The sequence below is a fragment of the Cucumis sativus genome, chromosome 4, assembly GCF_000004075.3.
Source record: "Cucumis sativus cultivar 9930 chromosome 4, Cucumber_9930_V3, whole genome shotgun sequence".
Classification (NCBI taxonomy): Eukaryota; Viridiplantae; Streptophyta; class Magnoliopsida; order Cucurbitales; family Cucurbitaceae; genus Cucumis; species Cucumis sativus.
This window is the reverse complement of record NC_026658.2, coordinates 16591873-16613485: the sequence shown is the minus strand read 5'-3', so window position 1 is coordinate 16613485 and position 21613 is coordinate 16591873. Positions and strand designations below refer to the sequence as shown.

The 21613-nt window shown below is 28.1% G+C and overlaps 1 protein-coding gene across 2 annotated transcripts; it reads right to left on the bottom strand.

Moving 5' to 3' along the window:
• Positions 1 to 3246: 3246 nt before the first annotated feature.
• Positions 3247 to 6139, bottom strand: LOC101204540 (unknown protein 1). Of its 2 annotated transcripts, none has more exons than XM_004142675.3 (3): positions 5813 to 6139; positions 3723 to 5586; positions 3247 to 3643 (listed from the first exon to the last, which is right to left on the bottom strand). In XM_004142675.3, the coding sequence occupies exon 2, from the start codon at positions 5551 to 5553 to the stop codon at positions 4852 to 4854; it is 702 nt and encodes a 233-aa protein (XP_004142723.1). In that variant the 5' UTR covers positions 5554 to 5586; positions 5813 to 6139; the 3' UTR covers positions 3247 to 3643; positions 3723 to 4851. The 2 variants fall into 2 exon arrangements, with proteins under 2 accessions (XP_004142723.1, XP_011653738.1); XM_011655436.2 differs by lacking the exon at positions 5813 to 6139 and having other exon boundaries at positions 3723 to 5269; positions 5371 to 5569.
• Between the last annotated feature and the right edge of the window lie 15474 nt (positions 6140 to 21613).

The window sequence follows — 21613 nt, the reverse complement described above, 5'->3', positions numbered from 1 at the left end:
GATCCAATTTTAAATAATTTAAAAGATATTTGAGATAGAATCTTAAATATATGATTTCATTATAATCATTTTGAAATTAATATTTGAAAAGACTTTGAAGATATGATTTATGAAGATATCTCTCTATTTAATGATAATTTTTTAAAATAAAAATTGTATCGACTTCTCCAGAATTTTTATTAAGAAAATATACGAATAATTTTCAAACGAAGTATTATTTTTTATTTATAAAGATTAAGTTTATAAATCCTACTCAACCTCATAGGTTGAGGTTCTTTTCGTGTGATTATTTTGTTACCTACCTTTTAGATATGAATTCAAAATTTAAGTAAAATTATTAACATTATTTTTTAATTTAGATATAGATTCAAACATTTTGTAACAAAATATGGAAAACCGTTATGATAAAAGTATGAAAAAATCAATATTTTTAAGAAACCAAATCATTCAAAGAACTAACCGCAACTACAAGTCTTCTCAATAAAGACTGTGGAGAATAAATTCAAAAAGCACAAAGAAATCATAGCCATTTCTTTAAAGGTAGAAGAAGAAATAGCAACAAAAAAGTCTATCCAATCGTCAAACAATATCATAGTACTGATTAAACTATGCACCGTTCCAAGTGCATTACTTAACACACCAAGCAAATAAGAGAACCAAACTAGACTTAAAAAACAAATAAATAAATGATTATTTGATGACTAGTTTGTCTTTGTAGCGAAGTTTTGCTAAAAATTCAAGTTACAAGTAAAAACAAAAATTAAAAGAAACTTGTCTAATTTTTTAAACATATCTTGGTAGCTATTTGTCTCAACATTTCCCCATGACTTAATAAGGTCATGTTGCTTACTGTATGAAAGTTGTTATAATTGAGCTATCGAAAAAAAAATGTGCACCACCAATTATATAAGATAACATTCAATTTAAATCTTTCTTAACAAAACTTTTATATGTATTAACGTCGAGACGATTTTCATTAAGTTAGAGCATTGTAAATAATTTGATATTAAAATTGAATGGGGTGATATGGAGTCTTCCCAACTTTAATGAGGAATTGAATGGGGTGATATGGAGTCTTCCCAACTTTAATGAGGAATTGAATGGGTTGATGTGGGAGTAAATGTTGAGATTCATGACTTCAATGAAAAAGTTGGAAGTTTCTTAATTTTCAAGAAATGTTGATGTGAACTCTAAATTTTAGTCTAATACTTAAAAGTTTTCAAATTTATTCTATTTTGGATAAAGAAAATTAAGTAAGAATTATTTTTAAATATATTTACAAATACAACAAAATCTTCCTATCTATCTTTATAAATGATATATTAATGAAATAATTTAATAACGATCATGGTAGACCTAATAAATTTTATTATTGACAAACCGTGACACTTTGTAGTATTTTTAAATATTTGTGTAGTTTTATTCTTTAAAACGAGGAAATAATTTTTTTTGTCCATAACTATAAGTGTTTGGTTTAGTTTCTATTTTATCCCTAGGTTACAAATGTTACACATTTAGTCCTTAAATTTTGAATTTGATTTCGATTTAATCCCTAGTTTCAAAATGTTACAATTTTACTGTTGACATTTGAATTTTGTTTCGATTTTAGTTTCTAAATTTCAATATTTACATTTTTAACCTCAAATTCATACAAATTGTTGGTGTATATGTTAATAAATTTAAAATATTTAAATGAATTATAATTAATTAAATTTCACAAATTTTCATCAATTCTGAAATTAAATTTAAAATTTTACTTCTTAGATCAATATTTGTAAGTGAGTTTTTAATAAAAAAAATTGATGTTAAAGTCGATAAAATATTAAATTTATGAGACCAAATTAAAATATAATCAAGGACCAAATTTATAATTTAACACAACCACATCTTTATTAACGAAATAATTTCACTTCAGGAAGCAATAAAACGAATTAAAACGAATGAAAACTAAAACACTACATAATTGATACAGTTTAATTATATTACTTACTAAATAGTACTTGACAACAAGCTATTATTAATTTAGTACGAACAATATTTTATGTGAAAAAAATCATATAATTATTCTTTTACCACAACTGAGGTCCGCACAATCACTGTAATTAAAGAGCTTATCTCGAACCTTTGCCAACCACACTTATACTGACTCTAAGTAGCCATATTTCAAACTATAAATCTCAAAATGGAGAACAATTTGGTGAGGTCTGGAGGTCTGTTAATCATCTTAACGATGCCTTCATGGAGTTTATTGAAGTCCTACTTTTTATTGATGAAGTTAAGAATAATAGTTAGACTATGTTTCCTCCTAGATGAGGCAATATCACAACTTCCTCTTATTTACTTAGTTTTTCTTTTATCATGATCAGGTTAGAGTGTATGATCTAATTCTTTAATTTCCTAATAACGTTTGAGTTATAACTCTCAAACTCTCAAAGACTCGAATTCAAATATTTACAGAGCAATATGTTAATAGGAACATCATAGGCTTTAGTGCAATTGCTATAACAACACAACAACTTATAGTTGGTGCCACGTTCAAGAATGCTTCCTTAGAATCAAAGTGAAGAATAATCCTTAAAAAAAAAGGACAGAAGCCCATTTCTATGATAGTTTCAAATCAAAGTTGATAAAAGAATTAATCCTTCAAACGACCACTTCTATAACAGTTTCAAATCAAAGTTGTTGAATGATTTTTTCTTAGAAGAAAGTCATAATTAAGGATCAATTCTTCACCACTTAACAACTGTTTCATTATTAGTTTGGTGTTGGTATTTCCAGTTCCAAGAAACCATGTCGATACACCAACAATGGCCTTAATCCACTTTGTAAAATTCCTCTCCACCAAAATCAAGCATCAGGGTTGAAATCACCTAACTGTAATTATATATATATATAGTTGAAATTCCTTTCTGATGAATCTTAAAGGATGCAGAAGAAAACAGAATGTCAACAAAATCAACAATTGGGTTCTGATTGAATCAACAAGACACTTGATGATCCAAATGTTACTTACAAAAGCATTCTAAATGAACCATAAAGTCAAATGATTAAAAAAGACATCGGATACCTTGATCCAACTAAGAAGCATTCGATAATTCACCATAAAGAAAAGGTGCTTGTCAAGCCACAAAGTCCCACACAATCAGGCAACAAATCTTCTATACATTTTCAGACATTACTCTTGTGGGTCCTTTTAAGGTGTTCAAGTCAATTTCAGCACTCAATGTAACTGTCACATGATATCCATTACATTTTGATCATAGAACTTGTAATTAAAATTCATTCCCACCACACCTTACGTCTTTACATGGTCTAAAAGACCACTACGGCAACCTCAATTAGTTTATTTGAAGTCAGTATTTAATTTAATGGAAATTAGAAGTGAAACTGAGCTTATCCAATTAACAACTAGATCAAAAAGTAGGACATAATAAAAAGTAAGTTAGGATTTCATCAAATAAATCCTAAATCTCAAAAGTCTATGTACTTTTAAGACTTGTACTACACCCATTGTTGAAAATTGCCACTTTCTGCCTGCCAAAAAGAAGAAAGCAAGAGCAACACCCATGCCTAAGCCACCAAGAGAATCTGAACTGACTGCCACCAATTTCTTCTTTCTTAGTTCTTTCGTCTTACTTCTTTGCTGTTCAAAAGAGGCAGCTATCACCATCAGGTTTAATAATGATAAGTAAGAAAATGATAAGGAATGGGCCTTCACATACCTAACATTTCTCATTTCATGGAAGCATCAGTTTCGACCATACATCAATCCATTTTCTGAAAGATCTGCATGAACATTAAATTCTAGTATTCTATTCCACAATCACCTGGGAGTTCCATCATCACTCATTTTCGAACCCGGGTCAATTAGACATCTCAAATCAACATGTGCTTTGTTACGAGGAATCGGAAAAACATTTACTTGGTTCACTAATATTGTGTTTGTTATGTCAGGGCAAAGGAATAGCAATTTATTATTAGAGAAAAAAATAATAAATTGTAGATTAAGAGACATTAATGGAATTTGAGAGTTTATATAACACTCTAAATAATGTAAATAACAAGACCTTGTGCTTATTCATTCGAAACACTAAATAAGATACTCAAGACATTCCAACAAGTTTAATGAATAAAATCACAAATTAGTAATCCGACTCACTTCATATATCTTGTATCTTCAATAGTTCAAAGTTAGTTCGATTGCCATAAGCATATTCCAGTCTTAAATAATCCGTAAAATAGCTAACTAGATTCAAACTAATATGAAAAACTGGAGCGTTGGAACTTGTAAGGTCCTTGGTTGTGAAATCACCAGAAGATACAAAAAGATTAGTTATTAGTGAAATGAGAATTTAACATTCATAATAGAAGGTGAGCTAGAAATGGTACAATCCTGACAGAAAAAAAGTAAGAGTACAAGTTCTTTTGGCAAATGATACCAGTAACAAATAATTCTTCATTCAGCATTTCTACAGGTGGATCTCTGCCTAGGAAATAAAGTAATATTAGCTAAATGAATAAAAATGACATCATATTAACAACTTGCTGATCAGAGTAACAAAGAGGATTGGTTTATTGGTCAATATCATCTCAATCCTACTCTTAACCAAACTGAGGAGATGAGATCACAAGACAAACATCCTTGATCCAACCCAACAAGCTTGTTCATCAAAAGAAGACTTCCAAAATTTACAATAATCAGCCTGCTTCAGCAGAGATTTTGCTAGTCATATAATCAGTACAGAAACGTCAGATGTTCAAATTAGCAAGTAAGTAATTCATTCTCCAGAGTCAACTTTACCTACATTCTTCTATGCAATGATCTGAAGCTAATTAGAAATGCACCAACATTCAGAACTCAAGCTTTCTACACAAACCCATGTCGAGATTGCGCAACTTTCTTGAGGGCTTAACGGGCGCAGCAGGACAAGTTTGAGCAACCCCACTCATAAAAGACGTAGGAGGTGTATTACAATCAGGAGAATCACTTTGAGAGCTTGAGAGCTGAGCAAGAGAAGATTCAGCTTGATGGGAAACAATAACTTCCAAGAGATTCTCATAAACTGCCTCCAACAGCTCACTATCAGAAATGGATTGTTCTTCTTCAGCTTCCACTAATTGCAATGAAGAAGAAGAAGAACCAAATTGAAGACGGCGAGGAACAAAGCCCACAGAGCCACTAAAATATTTTCTAGAGATAGGAGCTAAAGCCAAATGAGCAGGGGCAGGGGAAAAGGGATCAAAAACACCATCCTTAGGAGTACGAGGGCTACACAAAGGATCAAAAGAGTCAGAACTCTCTAAAGGGGCTTCAGTTCTTTCACCTAAAGAATCTAAACAAGTTAATAAAAGAGGTTTGCTAGTCACAACCTGAGTGATTGGGGATTTAGAATCAGAAGGAAAATCACCACTTTCTCTATCAGCATCAGGCGTTGAAGGCTCAATAGGAACTCTTAGTTCAACAATCTCCACCTGAGTTTCCACTTTACTACAACATTTAGTAGACGAATTTTCTGATTCTTTAGATTCATCAGTACATCGAGCAAAATCCATCTTCGTTAACTCAAATGGGCGCAAACCAAAACCCTGAATGACGAAGAAATCATATCAAAAACCACAAAACCCTAACGGGAGGGGGGGAACGAGGAATCTGATCAAAGTACACAATGAAAGGGAAAACAAACATATGGGTAACTGAAGATTTCGCGTCGTAACAATATCAAGGGGAAAAACAACAGAAACCCAGATGCAGGGAAGGGGAAAAGAGAGCAAAAAAGCATTTGGAAAGTGAAGAGAAGAGGGAGAAAGTTACCTGGCGGCTGAGTAATGGGATTGAACGGAGATTGAAGAGGAAGATGGCGACGGAAAGGGGAAGAGAAAAACTTAAGTTAAGAGAATAAGGCTCGAAAATCAAGAATAAAATCAGTGGAGAGAGAGATGGAGATTGGAAGTGAGATCAAAAATGGAGTTTTTGTGAGTGAAACTGTAGATCAGAGCTCATCGAACGGTCATTTTTAACCTTCTTCTTCTACTTCATCTACTTCTTCTACTTCTTCTACTTCTTCTACTTCTTCTACTTCTTCTTCTCAATTTGCAAATTCCAAAACGCTTCAATCAGATTTTTCTTTTCTTTTCTTTTCTCCTTTTATTGTTTTTTTAGGTTAAAAAGGTTTCTAAAAACAAATTTGGCAACAATTTAGTTTCATTGTTTTCTAAATTTTGGAGTGTTTTCAATTTTTAAAAATAATTTTGGAAATATTTATTTTAAATAGTTTGATTCTTATATATATAAAAAAAAATCCATAATCATTTACCCTTCAATAATTAAACCAACTTTTTAAAAAACATATTTTCATGCATTCAATCCACACACATTTTATGATCATTAATTACTCTCTTATATTTTTAAATTAGTGATAATTTATTTCCTGATTTTTCTTAAATAAAAGTAAGGTAGTCAGCCAAATTATTAAATTTGTAATAATTTAGTTTTTCTTATAAAAAAAGTTAACCCATTTTGTTATACAATAACTTATTGTTCTCCGTTTGTAAAAAAAATTGAGAAAAATTATGATAAAAGTTAAATTGTTACACATGAAAGTTAGAAAAGTATTTATTAATGAAGGCTTTAATTTTGGAAGTTTGTGCTAATGTCCATAAAAAAATGTTCAATAAATTCATAACATTTAAATTTTTGTGTTAAATAAATTGTTCACTTTCAAACTCATGTATTCCCAATAAGTTTTGTAAATTTTAGATTTAATTTATCTATCACTTTACTTTAAATTTTGAGTTTTATGTCGAGATAAATTAACTTTAAATCCGAATATAGAATAATAGATAAAGATATACTTTCAATCTCAAACGTCACAATCATTTTTAACCATATAATTGTTGAACTAGGAAAATATCGATAATTAGGTAGTTAAATTCAAATTTACTTTATAAATTTATAAATAAAACTTGCATGATTTTGTTAAATATGTTTATAAGTTCTATAAATTGTTCTAAAATCACCACAACTCAATCTTGAATTTTATTATTTTAAATACCGTACAATGTTTTACTTAGTCTTAGAATTTAGACTAAGAAACTAAGAGTGAATACTACAATTCGAGGTCCAAGTACGATTATTCTCACAAACCAACACGAATCTTTTTAGTATGATTTATCCTCACTCACGTGCATTTTGGAAAAATTAAATTATCTAATCAAATCTAACTTTTGAAGTTATGGTAGGTAAAAAAAAATGGAAAAGTAGAAATGAAATTGATTTGAACTATTTTAAGAGTGGTTCATTATTGCTACAAATTCAGATTTGGTATATATAAGTCTACAACAAACTTCCTAAAATTGCTTTGCATTTAATAATACTTTAGGGGCTAACATTTTATTAAATTGCTTACTTGTTTTGGTATATACTTTATTTATGTACATAAAATTTAGGATAATCTACACAATAAAACCCAAAAATATTTACGGTCTTTGTAACAAAACCCGGTAAAATATTTTCATAATTTTCAGACTTGTCAGCAAACAATTCGTCACTTCTCTTGATTTTTCTTGTTTGCGATTTATTCATCTTCTCTTACAGATTTCTTGATCATCCCCTATTCCGGATATTTTCTTTTTATATTTTTAAACGATTTATTATTATGTTTAAATCTTCTATTTCATTTTCACCATTTTCAACAAGATTCTATGAAGCTACTTCATCTTCCTATTGGACATGATTAAGATCGTTTAAATATTGTTTTGATATAATTTAAACGGCCATTTACCGTTGGCAACACGATCATTTTAATTTGAAGTATTTTTCTCATAGTTTAAAATGAACTACACGATTGTATTGACATGATCTAAACGACCGCTTTCCATAGTGAACACAATCATTTGATATGAAGATTTTAACTATCATTTACATTGGACTACACGCCCGCTTACCATAATTACATGATCAACACGATCGTTTAACATGATCAACAATATCGTTTAAATTTGAAGCCTTTTTTCCTATCGTTAAAAGGAACATACAATCGTGTATCATGACCTAAACGATAGTAAATCGTTTGTTTAGACAGCAGTACACGATCACTTAAAATAAAATTTTACTCGCGTGCACATGTGGCCTATTAATCGCCGGTTGACTTAGTTTGGACATTTTTTGTATTTTTCATTGTGGGCCTGCAAATTATTTCTGTTTTCATAACTATTTTATAGTGTGTAAATATTTTGTCGCTTTGTTATATTTTTTTAAAAAAACCCTAACATTTATGCAATTTATATTTTGATTTTTTTTGCTTTCTTTTCCAAAGTTAATTTACAAAATTATTTATTATTCTGTGATATTTTATTCAAAGTCTTAACAAGTCCACATTTATTGATAGTATTTCATTCAATAATGTTAAATTATTGATATTATTAATCAATCTTTGGCTACATTTTCAAAATTCAAACATATAAAATTTTTTATTTACTTTTATTTATATTTTAAACATTTAGTGTAGTAAAATTGGTATATGGTAGGGAAAGAAAACAATGAAATTCATTATGGAAAAGTTGAATCTTTTGTTGATAGTTCAAATTATTTTTTTTAAAAAAGAATTATTTCATTAAATTCTTCAACCAATATTTATTGCACGAAAAAGAATAAAAGTATTTGATGGTTCCCAACAACATTTTTTACTGCTCTTTCAATTTTTAACTAAACACCCAACCCTATTTAGTATTTACATAAAAACCCTTTCTTTCTTATTTTTATAATCATTTTTAAATGCTTTTAATTATTTTAAATCAATTTTAATAATAAGAAAGTGCAAAAAAATGTATTTCATAACGATTTCAAGGATAAAACAAAAGGACCTCACCATTCATATCCATAGTACAAAGCAATATGCACAACATAACAATAAACGTCCAAAGGTAACACCCCAAAATCAAAACAATATAAAGAACAAGCAAAGATAAAGAAAAAATAAAACCCCACTAAAGAAGGTCATCAATATTCTTAGGCCATGAAGTAGCATGGGCATGAAGAATAGCAACAAGAAGCGGCACAATTACATAAGCATTATGAGATAATCTCTTATGCAACCGAACCGATGATTACGCTCCTGCTAGATAAAATAAATAGCAAAAACTCACAAAGTAGCCTACGATAATAAATTTAAGATTAAGTGTTTTAAAATAGTTAGAATAAAAAATTGAGATTGAATGAAAGATTGTAGAATAATTATGTTTAGGAAGAGAGTAAATGTAGTTTTTCAGCATCCTACCAAACTCACTCAAAGTCGTCAGGTCAAGAAGTAATTAACCGAAATAATGAAGTGATACTGAAATCTTTGGGTATTCACATGGAAATGCCTTTAATGAAACAGATATTCAATGTAAATTCATTGTTTTGATTTGAGTTTGAAAAGTTCAATATTTAATGAAACCAAAAGTTTATACTTTGTATTACTGGGCCAAGAAGATGGGCTTCTTCACAAAATGTAATTTGGCCCCACCTGAGCAGTGCACAATACTTCAGCCCAAGCCCAAAACGTAATTTCAATTCATCATACCCTTCTCTACTCTTATTTTATTTTACATTTTCAAAAGATTTCAAATTGCAAACAAAATATGCATTTTAGTTTTAGTACCAAATTTTAATGAATGAGTAAAATATGAATTTTATAAATTATTCTTTTAATTTAAAATATTAAATTAATTATTTAAAATAAAAGTATAAAATTATTTATGAAACTTTTAAAAGTCGTTTTTAAAATTTCAGTCACTAAACAGATACATTTTAACTATTATTGTGTAAGGACTAAATACACATATTCTTTAAAATCCGAGCAATCACTTATTTGGTAGGTGAGTTTAAACCTTTCTTTTCATTTTCAATTTTTTTTTTTTTTTTTTTTTACTTTTTTAGTTTCATTCAAAGTGTTTCCTATCAAAAGAGATGTCAAATTCAATGGGCCATAACTTTTTGTTTGTTCTGTGACATATTTTGAATGCAATGTAAGAAATCTATTTGTATAATAAATAATAATGTACTCATCAAAAGTGGAATTTCTTTTATTCCTCTTTTGATTTATTTGTATTATATACATAAATGAATTACCTTCTATTAAAGAGAAAAATTAGCTAACATACATTACATAAGTAACGCATTCTTATCCTTCTTTTCCTTTTATTTGTTTTCATTCTATTTAAAGAAATATGATTCCACCAGTCATGTGAGAGAAAAAAAATATTATCATATATATATATAAATATATTGTCGAGAAAGCTAGGAGGTATCTTTATAGTATAAGTAAAGTATAGAGACTTCAGTCTTAACCTAAAAAAATAATATTTGTCAATAGTCATTGAGTTAAACTAAATTACAAAAGAAAAAGAAAAATAATATTTCAATGACTTTGATGATGATAGATAATGATAGATGTTTATTAATGTTTATCAGTATTCTTTTGCTATATTTAATTAAAATGTGGATTTTTGATTGGTTATCAAAATTGTAAGATAACAAAATGAAAGAGTTAGTGGACAAAACTATTAAGCATAGAGTTGAAATTTACCTATAATAGATTTGTTGATTTAAAAAAAAAAAATGTCAAATCATGAAAAAGTTGATAAATAAAAAATGGAAAGTTGAAGGAGAAAGTTGTAATTTTAGAAAAAGGTTATTATTCTATTGGTTTGAAAATGTTCCAAACACATCACCATCATCAGCTTTGTAAAATTGTGTCATTATCATAATGTGCTTAAAACCAATTTAAATACGCTATTAAACTCCAATTATTCAATGCTACAATGAAATCACATATTCTATACTTAACAATTTAGAGAATTAAATTCTACCTATATTATATTTTAATTTAGGTTCCATTTCATAATTATTTAGAACACTTATGATCATAAGGTATTCTCTTTTTTTAATTTATGTTTATTTCTCATAAATTTCATGTCATGGTTCTCACTTTTTTTTTTTTGTTGGTACAACTGATTTTTTTTCTTCAAATTTTGTATTGAATTTCGAGAAACAGATGGAAACCATATATATATATGATCAAATCATGCATTCAAGATTGTTTAATTTAATATTTATGATAAATATGAAGAGCAATTATTTTGATGGGTTTGAGAGAGGCATCTTACCTTAACAATAATGTGTATCACTATCAAATCCTATAATTACATTATTATTTCCACACCAAATAGTTGATTTAATATTGATGTAGTTTTGTCACATTTTTAGGATATAACAACAATTACTTCATCCGTTAATTATTGTTGTTATTTTTGATTGGTTGTTCCATTCACTCTTTCCATTCTACATGTAATCCCATGGGGTATTTATATTGTCCATTCTCATCGATAAAGAGATTGAGCAGATTATTTACATCTTAGTGTTAGTTTGATATGATATCAGATGACATTCATTCAAAACCATTGAGAGTTAATTACTTTTGCTCAAATGACTTGGGATGATCAACAACCGCTCCCCTTCAATTCTCAACCAACAAGAACTTCTTACTCAACGTCAGCTCCCAACTATGAACCATAGTTCTACCACCAAGCTGTCCCTTTCAAGGAATGGCGACATGCCATGATTGATGAACTAAAAGCTATGGAGACGAATAAGAATTGGTTAGTTGTTGCCCTACTCAACACTCCATAGACTGCAAATGGGTGTACAAAGATAAACATAAAGCTGATGATTCAGTTGAGAGATGCAAAGCAAGACTAGAAGTGAAGGGATACAGTCAACAAGAAGGGCTTGATTACATTATGAAAAAGTAGAATAGATTATATTTTCCAAAAAGTTGTTACCAAGGCTAAAAGCAAGGTTGATAACTAAAGGAATAGTAAGAGGAGATAAATTTAATAGAACAACTTTGATAACCCAAGTTTGGTGAAAATCACCTACATTTGAAGAACTTTTATGCTCAGATGAAGAGATTATTTTATTAAGATTCAAATGAGTACAGTTTGTAAGAATGCTAAAATCAATCTAGGTTTTCACACAATGCTCCCCTAGATTGGTACTTCTAGTAACATTGATATTACTAGATTTCACACCGCTCATGACATTAATAATTGAATCTTCAGATCGACTAAGTTTTCCTTAATATCTTTTCTTCATATCGACTAAGTTTTCCTTAATATCTTGTCTTTCTTTATATTAATGGATTAGTTTTTTTTAACGGAAGTGTTCAACACTACATATGAAACATTCTTCAATTGAAGGTAAAGTCTTACCTTGCAATTGAATATTTTGAATAAGGTACAACTACATAATTTTTCTTCTTGACTTTTCTCGATAATCTTCTCAAGGTAGTCGAGCAATTATTTATAGGAAGAGTTTGCAGTAATCCAGATGTGATGCAATGATTTGTTGGGATTTATGTCTTAAAACTTGTAGATTGTAAATATAATCCATTAACCGTTATTAATAAAGTAGTGTTATTATTATAATAAATGTTATTGATTATATTATTAGTTTTGTCTTAATAACCTAAATCCAATAAACTATCATCTTAAGCTGTTTGATGAGTCTTGAACAGTATGTAGAGACATACAAGGATCAATGTTCGAGATTAGCTTAAAGGGTTTATATTAATTTAATATTTTTTAAATTAATAGAATTCCATGAATCTCTTATACTCACTTTCCTACTCTATTACGAAAAGAGAGTTATAAATACGCAAAAAAAAAAAAAAGTTTTTCTTCATTATTTTGCTTTCGTGCAAAATAGTTTTTTAAAAAAACTTTTTTCCAAGCCCAGAAACATAACAACATTGTGGCGCTCAACACACACGCGCCTTGTTTCCTCTTTGAAAGTTCGTAGCGTTGTTGCACCTACTCAAGTTCTTGCACGAAAATGATGCTTTCTGCCTTTTGGCCTTGCAACCAATGTCGTGTAGTGGTGAGGCATCGAGCCTCAATCTTGTCAAGCTCAATTTTCTTGCTCCATTAATACTTTAAACCTTCAATTAAGCTCGATTAGTCTCAAAATGAACGTTAAGGCAAAAAATGATCTAAATTAAGCTTAAAACCTAAAAAACCACGAACTAGATACGTAAAATAATAAAATGACTTCGATTTAAACATATTTCTTGAACTTTCTCTATTTTTTCTCAAATTCAATGTTAGTCTTAAAAACTTGCTTGCAAATTTTAACTTGAGTTTGCTTGAATGACGTAAGCTATCTTCAAAGTGTATACTTCTACATGACGTGTGTGATTGTCGTCCGAGTAAGTCTACTACAATATGGGACTTAACATTTATTTTATGTGATTTTGCAGATTTTCGAAGAATTCATGGAGCATAGAAACATGTTGCAATAGATATGTTACTTTTAACGATATTTTGTTTAGGATATTTCATTGTATAGCTTTACGTAACAGATTCTTGTAAAACGTACACCAAATATTGCTTTTACAACGTAATTCAAATTTTCATGGTCAATACATAGGTCATATTACAAATATATGGTATTTTGCTCTTTAAATTTTATGTGAAATGACAGGGTAAATGTGATTCACGAAAATTCCAATTTTGATTTTTTTAACCAGAAAAAAAAATGTAAAATTAAGTAATTACATGACTGTAAAAACCATATTATGATATGAAAAATAATGACACTAAAGTATTGTTACTAAATGCTTATCCACAACACACAATAAAAATGTCGTTAATATATAACATAAACGTTGCAAAATTAAAACTATTTGGAACTCCACAATGAAAATTTCATTGTGTCAAAGTACAATTAACAATGACATGTGATAAATGTCACGAGAAGTTGATTATTGACGTTAAATCAATGTTGTTTAAGCAATATTAACAACACTTTTTTGGATGTGTCATTAAATGTCCTGACTTTACAAATGCTTCAAGGATGCAAAATATATGTCACAAAAGCTGTGCATGACACGTATTTTGAGTCGCTATATTATAGTTTTTTAGTTGTGAATTATGTGTCTGGAAGTTTGGACACCTAGATCAGATGGCGATTGATACTTGATTTGCCTAGTGTGGATGCCTAGACTAAACGCCTAGACCGATCATTTAGACAAAACGCTTGGATGCTAAACGCTTGGACTAAATGTCTAACTATAAAACGAAAACTTATTTGATGAAGTATGAATCGTGGATCATGCTCTCTTTAAGATGTTTCAAGACTATGCTCGAAGTGTAAACGGTTCGGTAGTCATGTTGTCCCTAGGATAAAACAACCATAAAACTCAATTGAAGGTGCACAGGAATCGATCGAAAAACCAACACACACTTTGAATGACTTTGCTTGGAAAACATAAATAAAGAGAAAAGTTTCGAGAGAGATTTTTGTAAGAGAAGTATTTTTGAATGATCTGAAATGAGAAGAGTGGAGGGACTATACATAGAGGTGAGTTTTGTAATGCCTCAATGGTCAAAATAGCATTAACGCCCGAGGCCTGTAACACCTCAACATTCGAGTCAAAATGTAGCGCTTTAACAATAATGTCAAGACGTAACACCTCAAAATCTCAAAGTCTGAATGCCTCTCACCGCCTCAAAGCGTTTGCACTGCATTTTGTCTCAATGCATTGTGTTACAAAGTCTCAATATCTCACTATGTCGACATTCCTTAACACGTTCCAAATTTCTGATCACCGTGCTTTCATTGCCTCTTAAAGATTAAAAAATAATTTTAATAAAATAATTATTTAATAAAAATACTCTTCAACTCATCACACCCGTTCGACTAGACGGAAAACGACGATGCACATGTGTGAAGATATCAACAATCTACATTTTTCTATCTCCTCACCCCCTCTAAAACATGGATACCTCTCTAGCTTTTAACTTTTAGACATATGTTACAGAGATAAATTATAATATTTTACTTTAATAAAGAAAAAGACAACAACCCTAAACTTGATCCAACTAAACTCAAATTTTAAGAGTTGAATTGAAGACCTTTTTCAAGTCATTTCAGTTACCAACTCAATCAACCAAAGTTTTTCGAATGAAAAAAAGAAAACAAAATTTTACAACTTAAAGGAACTCGTGCCATGCCCCCCAACACTTTAGTTGAAAAGTTATAAATAATATATCTATACATACTAAATATTTTTAATTCAAATTAAAAAGAATATATTTTAAATTAAAATCAGAATTAAAAAAGAAAAAGAAAAGAGGCTTTTGAGTACAATAATAGAGAGTCCAACTATTGAAACCTTACCTCTTAGGTACTCACCTAGATTGGGTAAGATTCGGAGTATCATAAAATGCAAAGGACTTAGCCAAGTGAGCACCACAAACACAAATAATGGTTATCTAACACCAACTTTCAAATAGTTTCTTTTCCAACTATTGGCCCTCATTTCAATTTTTTTTTTTTTTAAAATGGTCAAGTTATTGATAAACATTTCGTTTTTGAAAATTAAACTTAATTTTTCCTATTTTTTACGATATTTTTTTGTTTAATTTTTTTTAACCAATAATAAAAAAAACTTAGAGATAAAAGTGAAAAACAACAACAAAAAAAAAGACTAAATAATTATTCTAACAACATGTTTATTATTATTATTTGCTCCACGTTTCATTTTGGTGTATTTCATAAACTTTTCTCGTGGCAATTAATTTTCAACTGTTTTCATCACTATGTCTCGAGAATCTAAATTCAATTATTTGGTTTAGATTGATATGTTTCTTTAGTTTCGTTATTGTAAATTGTCACGTCACAATTTTGTTTCTATAATTTAAACTAATTTTCACTTTAGTCCCTCCAAATTAGTTTAATTTTACAAATCTCAACTACTTTTACCTCCTTTTAATTTCTCTTTTTTTCTTTTTCACTCAACCCTAATCTCTAATCGATTAACATCAAACCAAATATCAATTTATACTCTTAAACCTTGGGTATTGATATAATTATGAAAGCTTAAAGTTTAATATATTTACATGCTATAACAAAATTTTGGATTCTATTAATAATATAAATTGATAAAATTTTATCAATATCTATCAATAATATTGTTCTATGTCTATTATCGATAGAATTTTAAAATTTTACTATATGTTATAAATATTTTGTCAAATTTGCTATTTTTGACAAATTTTCAAGTTTATAAACATAATAATGATACACTCATAAAAATTTAGATTTAAAATAATTGATATGGTTATTCATTTGAGTTAGGTTTACATTGATTCAACCACAAACTTGAATGTTTACATAATCTCTAAAATTCAAAATATAAATTGATATTTGTTCTATAGTTTATAACTTTTTTTTTTTTTTAAATCAGTAGATTCCAACTTGAACCTAAGTTAACTAGTTTTGACATATATCTTCAACCAAAAGGTTTAGATTTAAATTTCTAGGCTCGTACTAGCTCAAGAAAAAAAATGCTTCTCTAGAATGCTCCTAAGAATGCTTCTATATATGTGTGTATATATAGTTTTGATTTGATTTGTATGATTAGAAGGCATTGGGTTTTATGGGGTCTGAGAGAGCTAGGCTTTAGCTTAATGGACAATTATAATGTGTCTATCACTATCACATGCTTCTCCATCATTATTTATACTTTTTTTAGTTTCACATGGTCCAAAATTCAACATAAATAATTAACTAAAATTAATTACTTTTATATATAACAAAATAAAATTGGTTTAATGTAGACATTTTTAGTATCATTTAATGTATAAAAATCTATCATAATATTTCATTATATTTATAAATATTTTAATTTATTTGGTTGGTTATTTTTTTTTGGAAATGAATTAAATGAAAGAGATAATATATATATGTTAGAGATGATTTGTACAAAGATTAGAATTTGAAATTTTATTTTTAGAAATAATAAAAATAATTCCCAACAAACATTGATAAACAATTAAGAAAAAGAAAACTAAGCCACTGATTGAAATAAGTTTGAAATACTTAACCATCTCTTTCATTCTACATGAAGTCATGAATAATTGAATGGAAAATTATTTGTTAGTTTAATAGAGGATGACACTTTTATTTATTTACAAAAATCAAACATGTCTTCATTCACACACCTTCCATAACGATAATTTTTTTTTTTAAAAAAATTGAATAAAAGAATCATCTCAATCATAAATATTTTGTCTATTTTATATCACAATTTTGTTTATGAATTTTGTTTTAATTATATTAAATAAAGATAAAAACATTTAGAAATAAACTCAATTCAACTTTTTTTTTTAATAATTTAAAACATGTATTATATAATTGTACAATTGTAAACACAATACCATCGTCTTAATCAATACTCTAAATTAGACTTTTTTTTTTTCTTTATAGACAGATTTGAATGGGACATTTGTGTATACCTCTCAAGTGTTTTAATCAATATATGGGTTAGTTAATTATTTTGCTTTTGCTTTATTTGGTTTCTATCAATTTAATATGGATTTCATTTGCTTTGTTTTTAGTTTTAATTTGGAACTTGCATTCTTCTGGTTGGGACATATATAATTTCTATATTCATTTTGTTGTATTACCAATTTCAAATTTCACTACTTTTAATTTACTTAGTTTAATTCATATCATTTACTAATGTTTTATTCTTATTTTCTATCCATTACTTTTCGGTTTTTCAATTTTTTTTAAAAAAGTAATCGAGTTAAATTCTTTAAGTAAGTTTTGAAACATTAATAGAATCTTAAAAACTACCCTATAATATAATACTTCTATACATGTATATATACGTATAAAAAGTAAGGTTGGAAATCCAAGCTTTCAAAAAAAAAAAAAAAAAGGTGGTTTTCTTTATAAATTTAGAAAGTACATAGAAAGTAAAAAGGAAGAAAAGAGCATTAAAAAAGTAAAAAGAGTTGAATGGTTATGGAAGAATTAATCTTATTTGCAATAATGAAATAGTTTGATGATTTGAATTTCAGAAAAAGAAAAAGAAAAAGAAGAAGAAGGAAACAATAATGTGAAAATCACTTATCACTTATCACTTACATGTGGTTCTCTCTCTCTTTTGTACCTATCAACTATTTTCATTTCCTTTTCTCTACCATACACTTCCCTCCCTTCTCTCTCATTTTCTTTCCCTAAACAAACTCTCCCTTATTCTAAAATTGTATTAACTCAACCAATATATATATATATAAAAAGAGTCAATTTATTTTAAAAATAGAAAAATATCAATATGATATATAATGATTGACATTTAATTTTCTCTTCTTGAGTATAAAATTATATTAGATTAGAGTTTCAATTAATACACTCAAGTTTAAGGAGTTTTTTTTTTTTTTTCCTAGAAATGATTATGCCCTAACACTAATTTTTAAAAATAGACTTCAAACAATTATTGAACACAATAAGAATATATTCGTATATTATTTTGTTCCCTTTTTGTCACCATGTCTTTTCATTGAATTATTATTTTCATTTTCATTCTAAGAAAATATAAATTTCAAAGTTTTCAAAATTTTACGTGTCTACGTTTAATTCGGCCTAAGAAAGCATCTTTTCTGTTTTATTTTTAATTACTAAAATAAAATCTAATAATTTTTCTAAATTATAAGACAATAAAATATAATTTCAAAAGATGCAATTATTGAATTTCATTCCACTATTCATTTCAATTGTATTGTAATATCTAATTTTTCATCTAAGCTTTAAATATGATGTATACTACTCATAGGTTGGGTAAACAATTTTGTTTTAAAATTCAATTATTACATTTGCCAACATTCCTCAACCTAAATTAATGTTCATGCATCCAACTCCTAAAATAAAACAAAAATTTGTTCACATCACCAAAAAAAATAACAAAAATTAATAGCAAAATGTTGAAAATATTCATAAAATATAACAAAATTTTAGATTCTATTAGATTTTAAATTTTATCACTAACCTTCGTTATAAAATTTTGTAAATATTTTAATTTATTATTTTATATTTAAAAGGATTGTATTAATTAATATATGTATTTAAGTTAGGAGTCCTAATTGTTTGGTTCTTTATTTCCACTAAGAAGGTGTCATTTTCTGAAGTTAATTAGATTACATTAGTTGTTATTTTAAATTTTGTCAAAAGAAAATGGAAATGATGATGCTTTAAAATATTTGTTTACAAGTTTTAAATATCTAACAATTAATCATATTTTTTAAAAATTAAATTTATAAACGTTATTTTATCTCTAATTTTTCTTTGTTTTTATATCTTCTTCTAACGTTTAAAAAACTAAGTTAAAATTTGAAAACTAAGAAGTAGTTTGAAAAAAAAAATTGTTTTAAATTTTAGAATTTAACTAAAAGTTTGAAAAGATTCAAAAAATTAGGGCAAGACATTAAAAGAAAATAAGTTTAATTAAAAAAGAAAAGAAAAGAAAGGCAAAATTTTTAAATTTTAGTAAAACATTAAAAGCTTCTTTCTTTCTTCTGGTCCATTTTTATTTTCATCTTTTCAAGAACAAGGGATACAATAAAAGTATTGAATATTTGTTTGGTGGCTAACAATGGAAATTGTTTTTGAAAACAAAACTTAAATTTTATGTTAAATTGGAAAACAATAAAACAACGTTTTCTATGTTTTCTTAACTAATGTTAAAAATTATCGAAAACATGTGATCATCAATTTAGGAAAAATTATTCATTCAAATCTGTCGTGGCTATACAGGAAGTTGAAATATAATCATGATTATGGTGAATTTGACAGATATTGGAAATGTGTGAGAATGACGAATAGAAAAAAGATTGTGAAATGTGAAAATGGTAAAAAAGTGAGTTGAGTTGAAAACTACAGAAATATAATGAATTTAATATTACAAAACAAACTCAAATATTGCTTAATCTAAACATGAATGTTAGATTTCATTATGTCAGACTCTAATCTTGTTATGCCTAACACAATAAGATTCATATGGCAAGATGATCTATGCAATAAGACTGCTACGTGACGAGAAGTGGCTAGACGAAGAACTATTATACTTTTTGAGCTTACCTCACTGGAAAAGAGTGTTACCATCCTTGTGTAAGAAAGCCGACGATTGATTAGACCTTGCCTCCTAATCCAAATTTAGGATAAGGAAGTGGCAAGGACAGAAGTCATTATTTTTACACATAAAAGCTTATAAATAGATGAAGTCAAATCATTGTGAAGTTGGTTTTACCTTATACTAATCTAAGAAAGAATTGAGAGATTTTCAAAAGCTTGAATTCGACAAGTGTTGCAAGGAAGTGCAAGGTGGTTTACGGCTAAGGAGTAGGAAAATAAACTAACTTATTTGTGAACGGTTCTTCTTACATTTTCAAAAACAAAAAAGATTTCTAATGTGTTTAAATCCTTCAATATGTTTCCATTGAAACCTTGAAATATATGATTTCTATTATGCTTTCCAAAAGAATGTGATTTATAAATGCGTAAGTTTTGATATGAATTAAAATGATGAAATGAGATGATCTTTGTACCCTATGCGATGTGATGCCTCACACTTGCTGTGTTTTTTGGTGAAATAATTATAACGCGTTACGACAAAGTTTGATTTATAAAGGTATTGATAAAAGACTCCACTCACTAGACGTTTTCGTCTAACCTTTCAAACGTTTTGTTTTATTTCTCCTCCCTCCAGGTAGCGAAGGACATCCAATGTTGAACTTGTAACCTTGATCGGCTACTGTGTTATTCATGAAACACATCATTTGGTGGTGGCCACTATTATATCGCATAGCATATAGAGGGTGGGCGAGAGGATTCAAGTTGTAGTTTTGAGTTTGTATTTAGTTCCTTTTGAAGGATTTTGTATTAAAGGTCAAATGTACTATGTTATTTTAATATCGATGAAGTTTTCTCATTTCATTTCAGTTCACATTTCACATTTTAAGCTTGTTGGTTGTATTTAATTTCGTTTACTAGGCATTCTGTGTGTTATCTCGTGGAGAGACTCACGTAGAATGTCTAGGCGGTCACGTTTCCACTTGGTCACATAGAGTGACTTTTGGGATGGGGCATGACATATCACATTTCAAACTCGTTCCATTCTCAAACGATCCCTAAGTCTCTGTTTGGTTCGTGATTTGAAATTTCATTTTTGAAAACAAAGAATTTATAGAAAATGAAAACAAATTCTTTACTTTTACTATATTTGAAAACATGTTTGTTTCAAATTTCAAAACTTCAAATTCCAAAAATTTGAAAATCGTATTTGGTTGTGAATTTGAAAATGCAAAAAAAAAAAAAAAAAAGTTATATTTGCATTTTGTAAACTTTGCAACAAATGATGGTGTAGCCCATACTCAAACCGAAAACCTTCAATGTGTTATACTGACGTGATAACCAACTACACCACGACACCATGTTTTGTCTATAACCTTTTCAATAAGTCAAAGAGTCTAAAGTGAGGATTATTTCTAGTTCACTTTAGTCCTATCGTAAAATCTCATTAACTTTTTAATGTAAGAATGATGTGACTTCTATATTTAAATAATTAGGCTCTAGATTCATCATATTAATTAAATTGATAAATAACTAAGAAATCTTATTAATTTGTTCTATAAATATTTCATGTAACACCACATTTGAATCAAATAAACCCAAATTAAAAACTAATTTTGTTTTTAAACTTAAAACTTAAATCTCTCACGTCATCTT

Coding starts and splice junctions, on each gene's coding strand:
- LOC101204540 (XM_004142675.3), bottom strand. CDS start 5,553: ATGGATTTTGCTCGATGTACTGATGAATCTAAAGAATCAGAAAATTCG.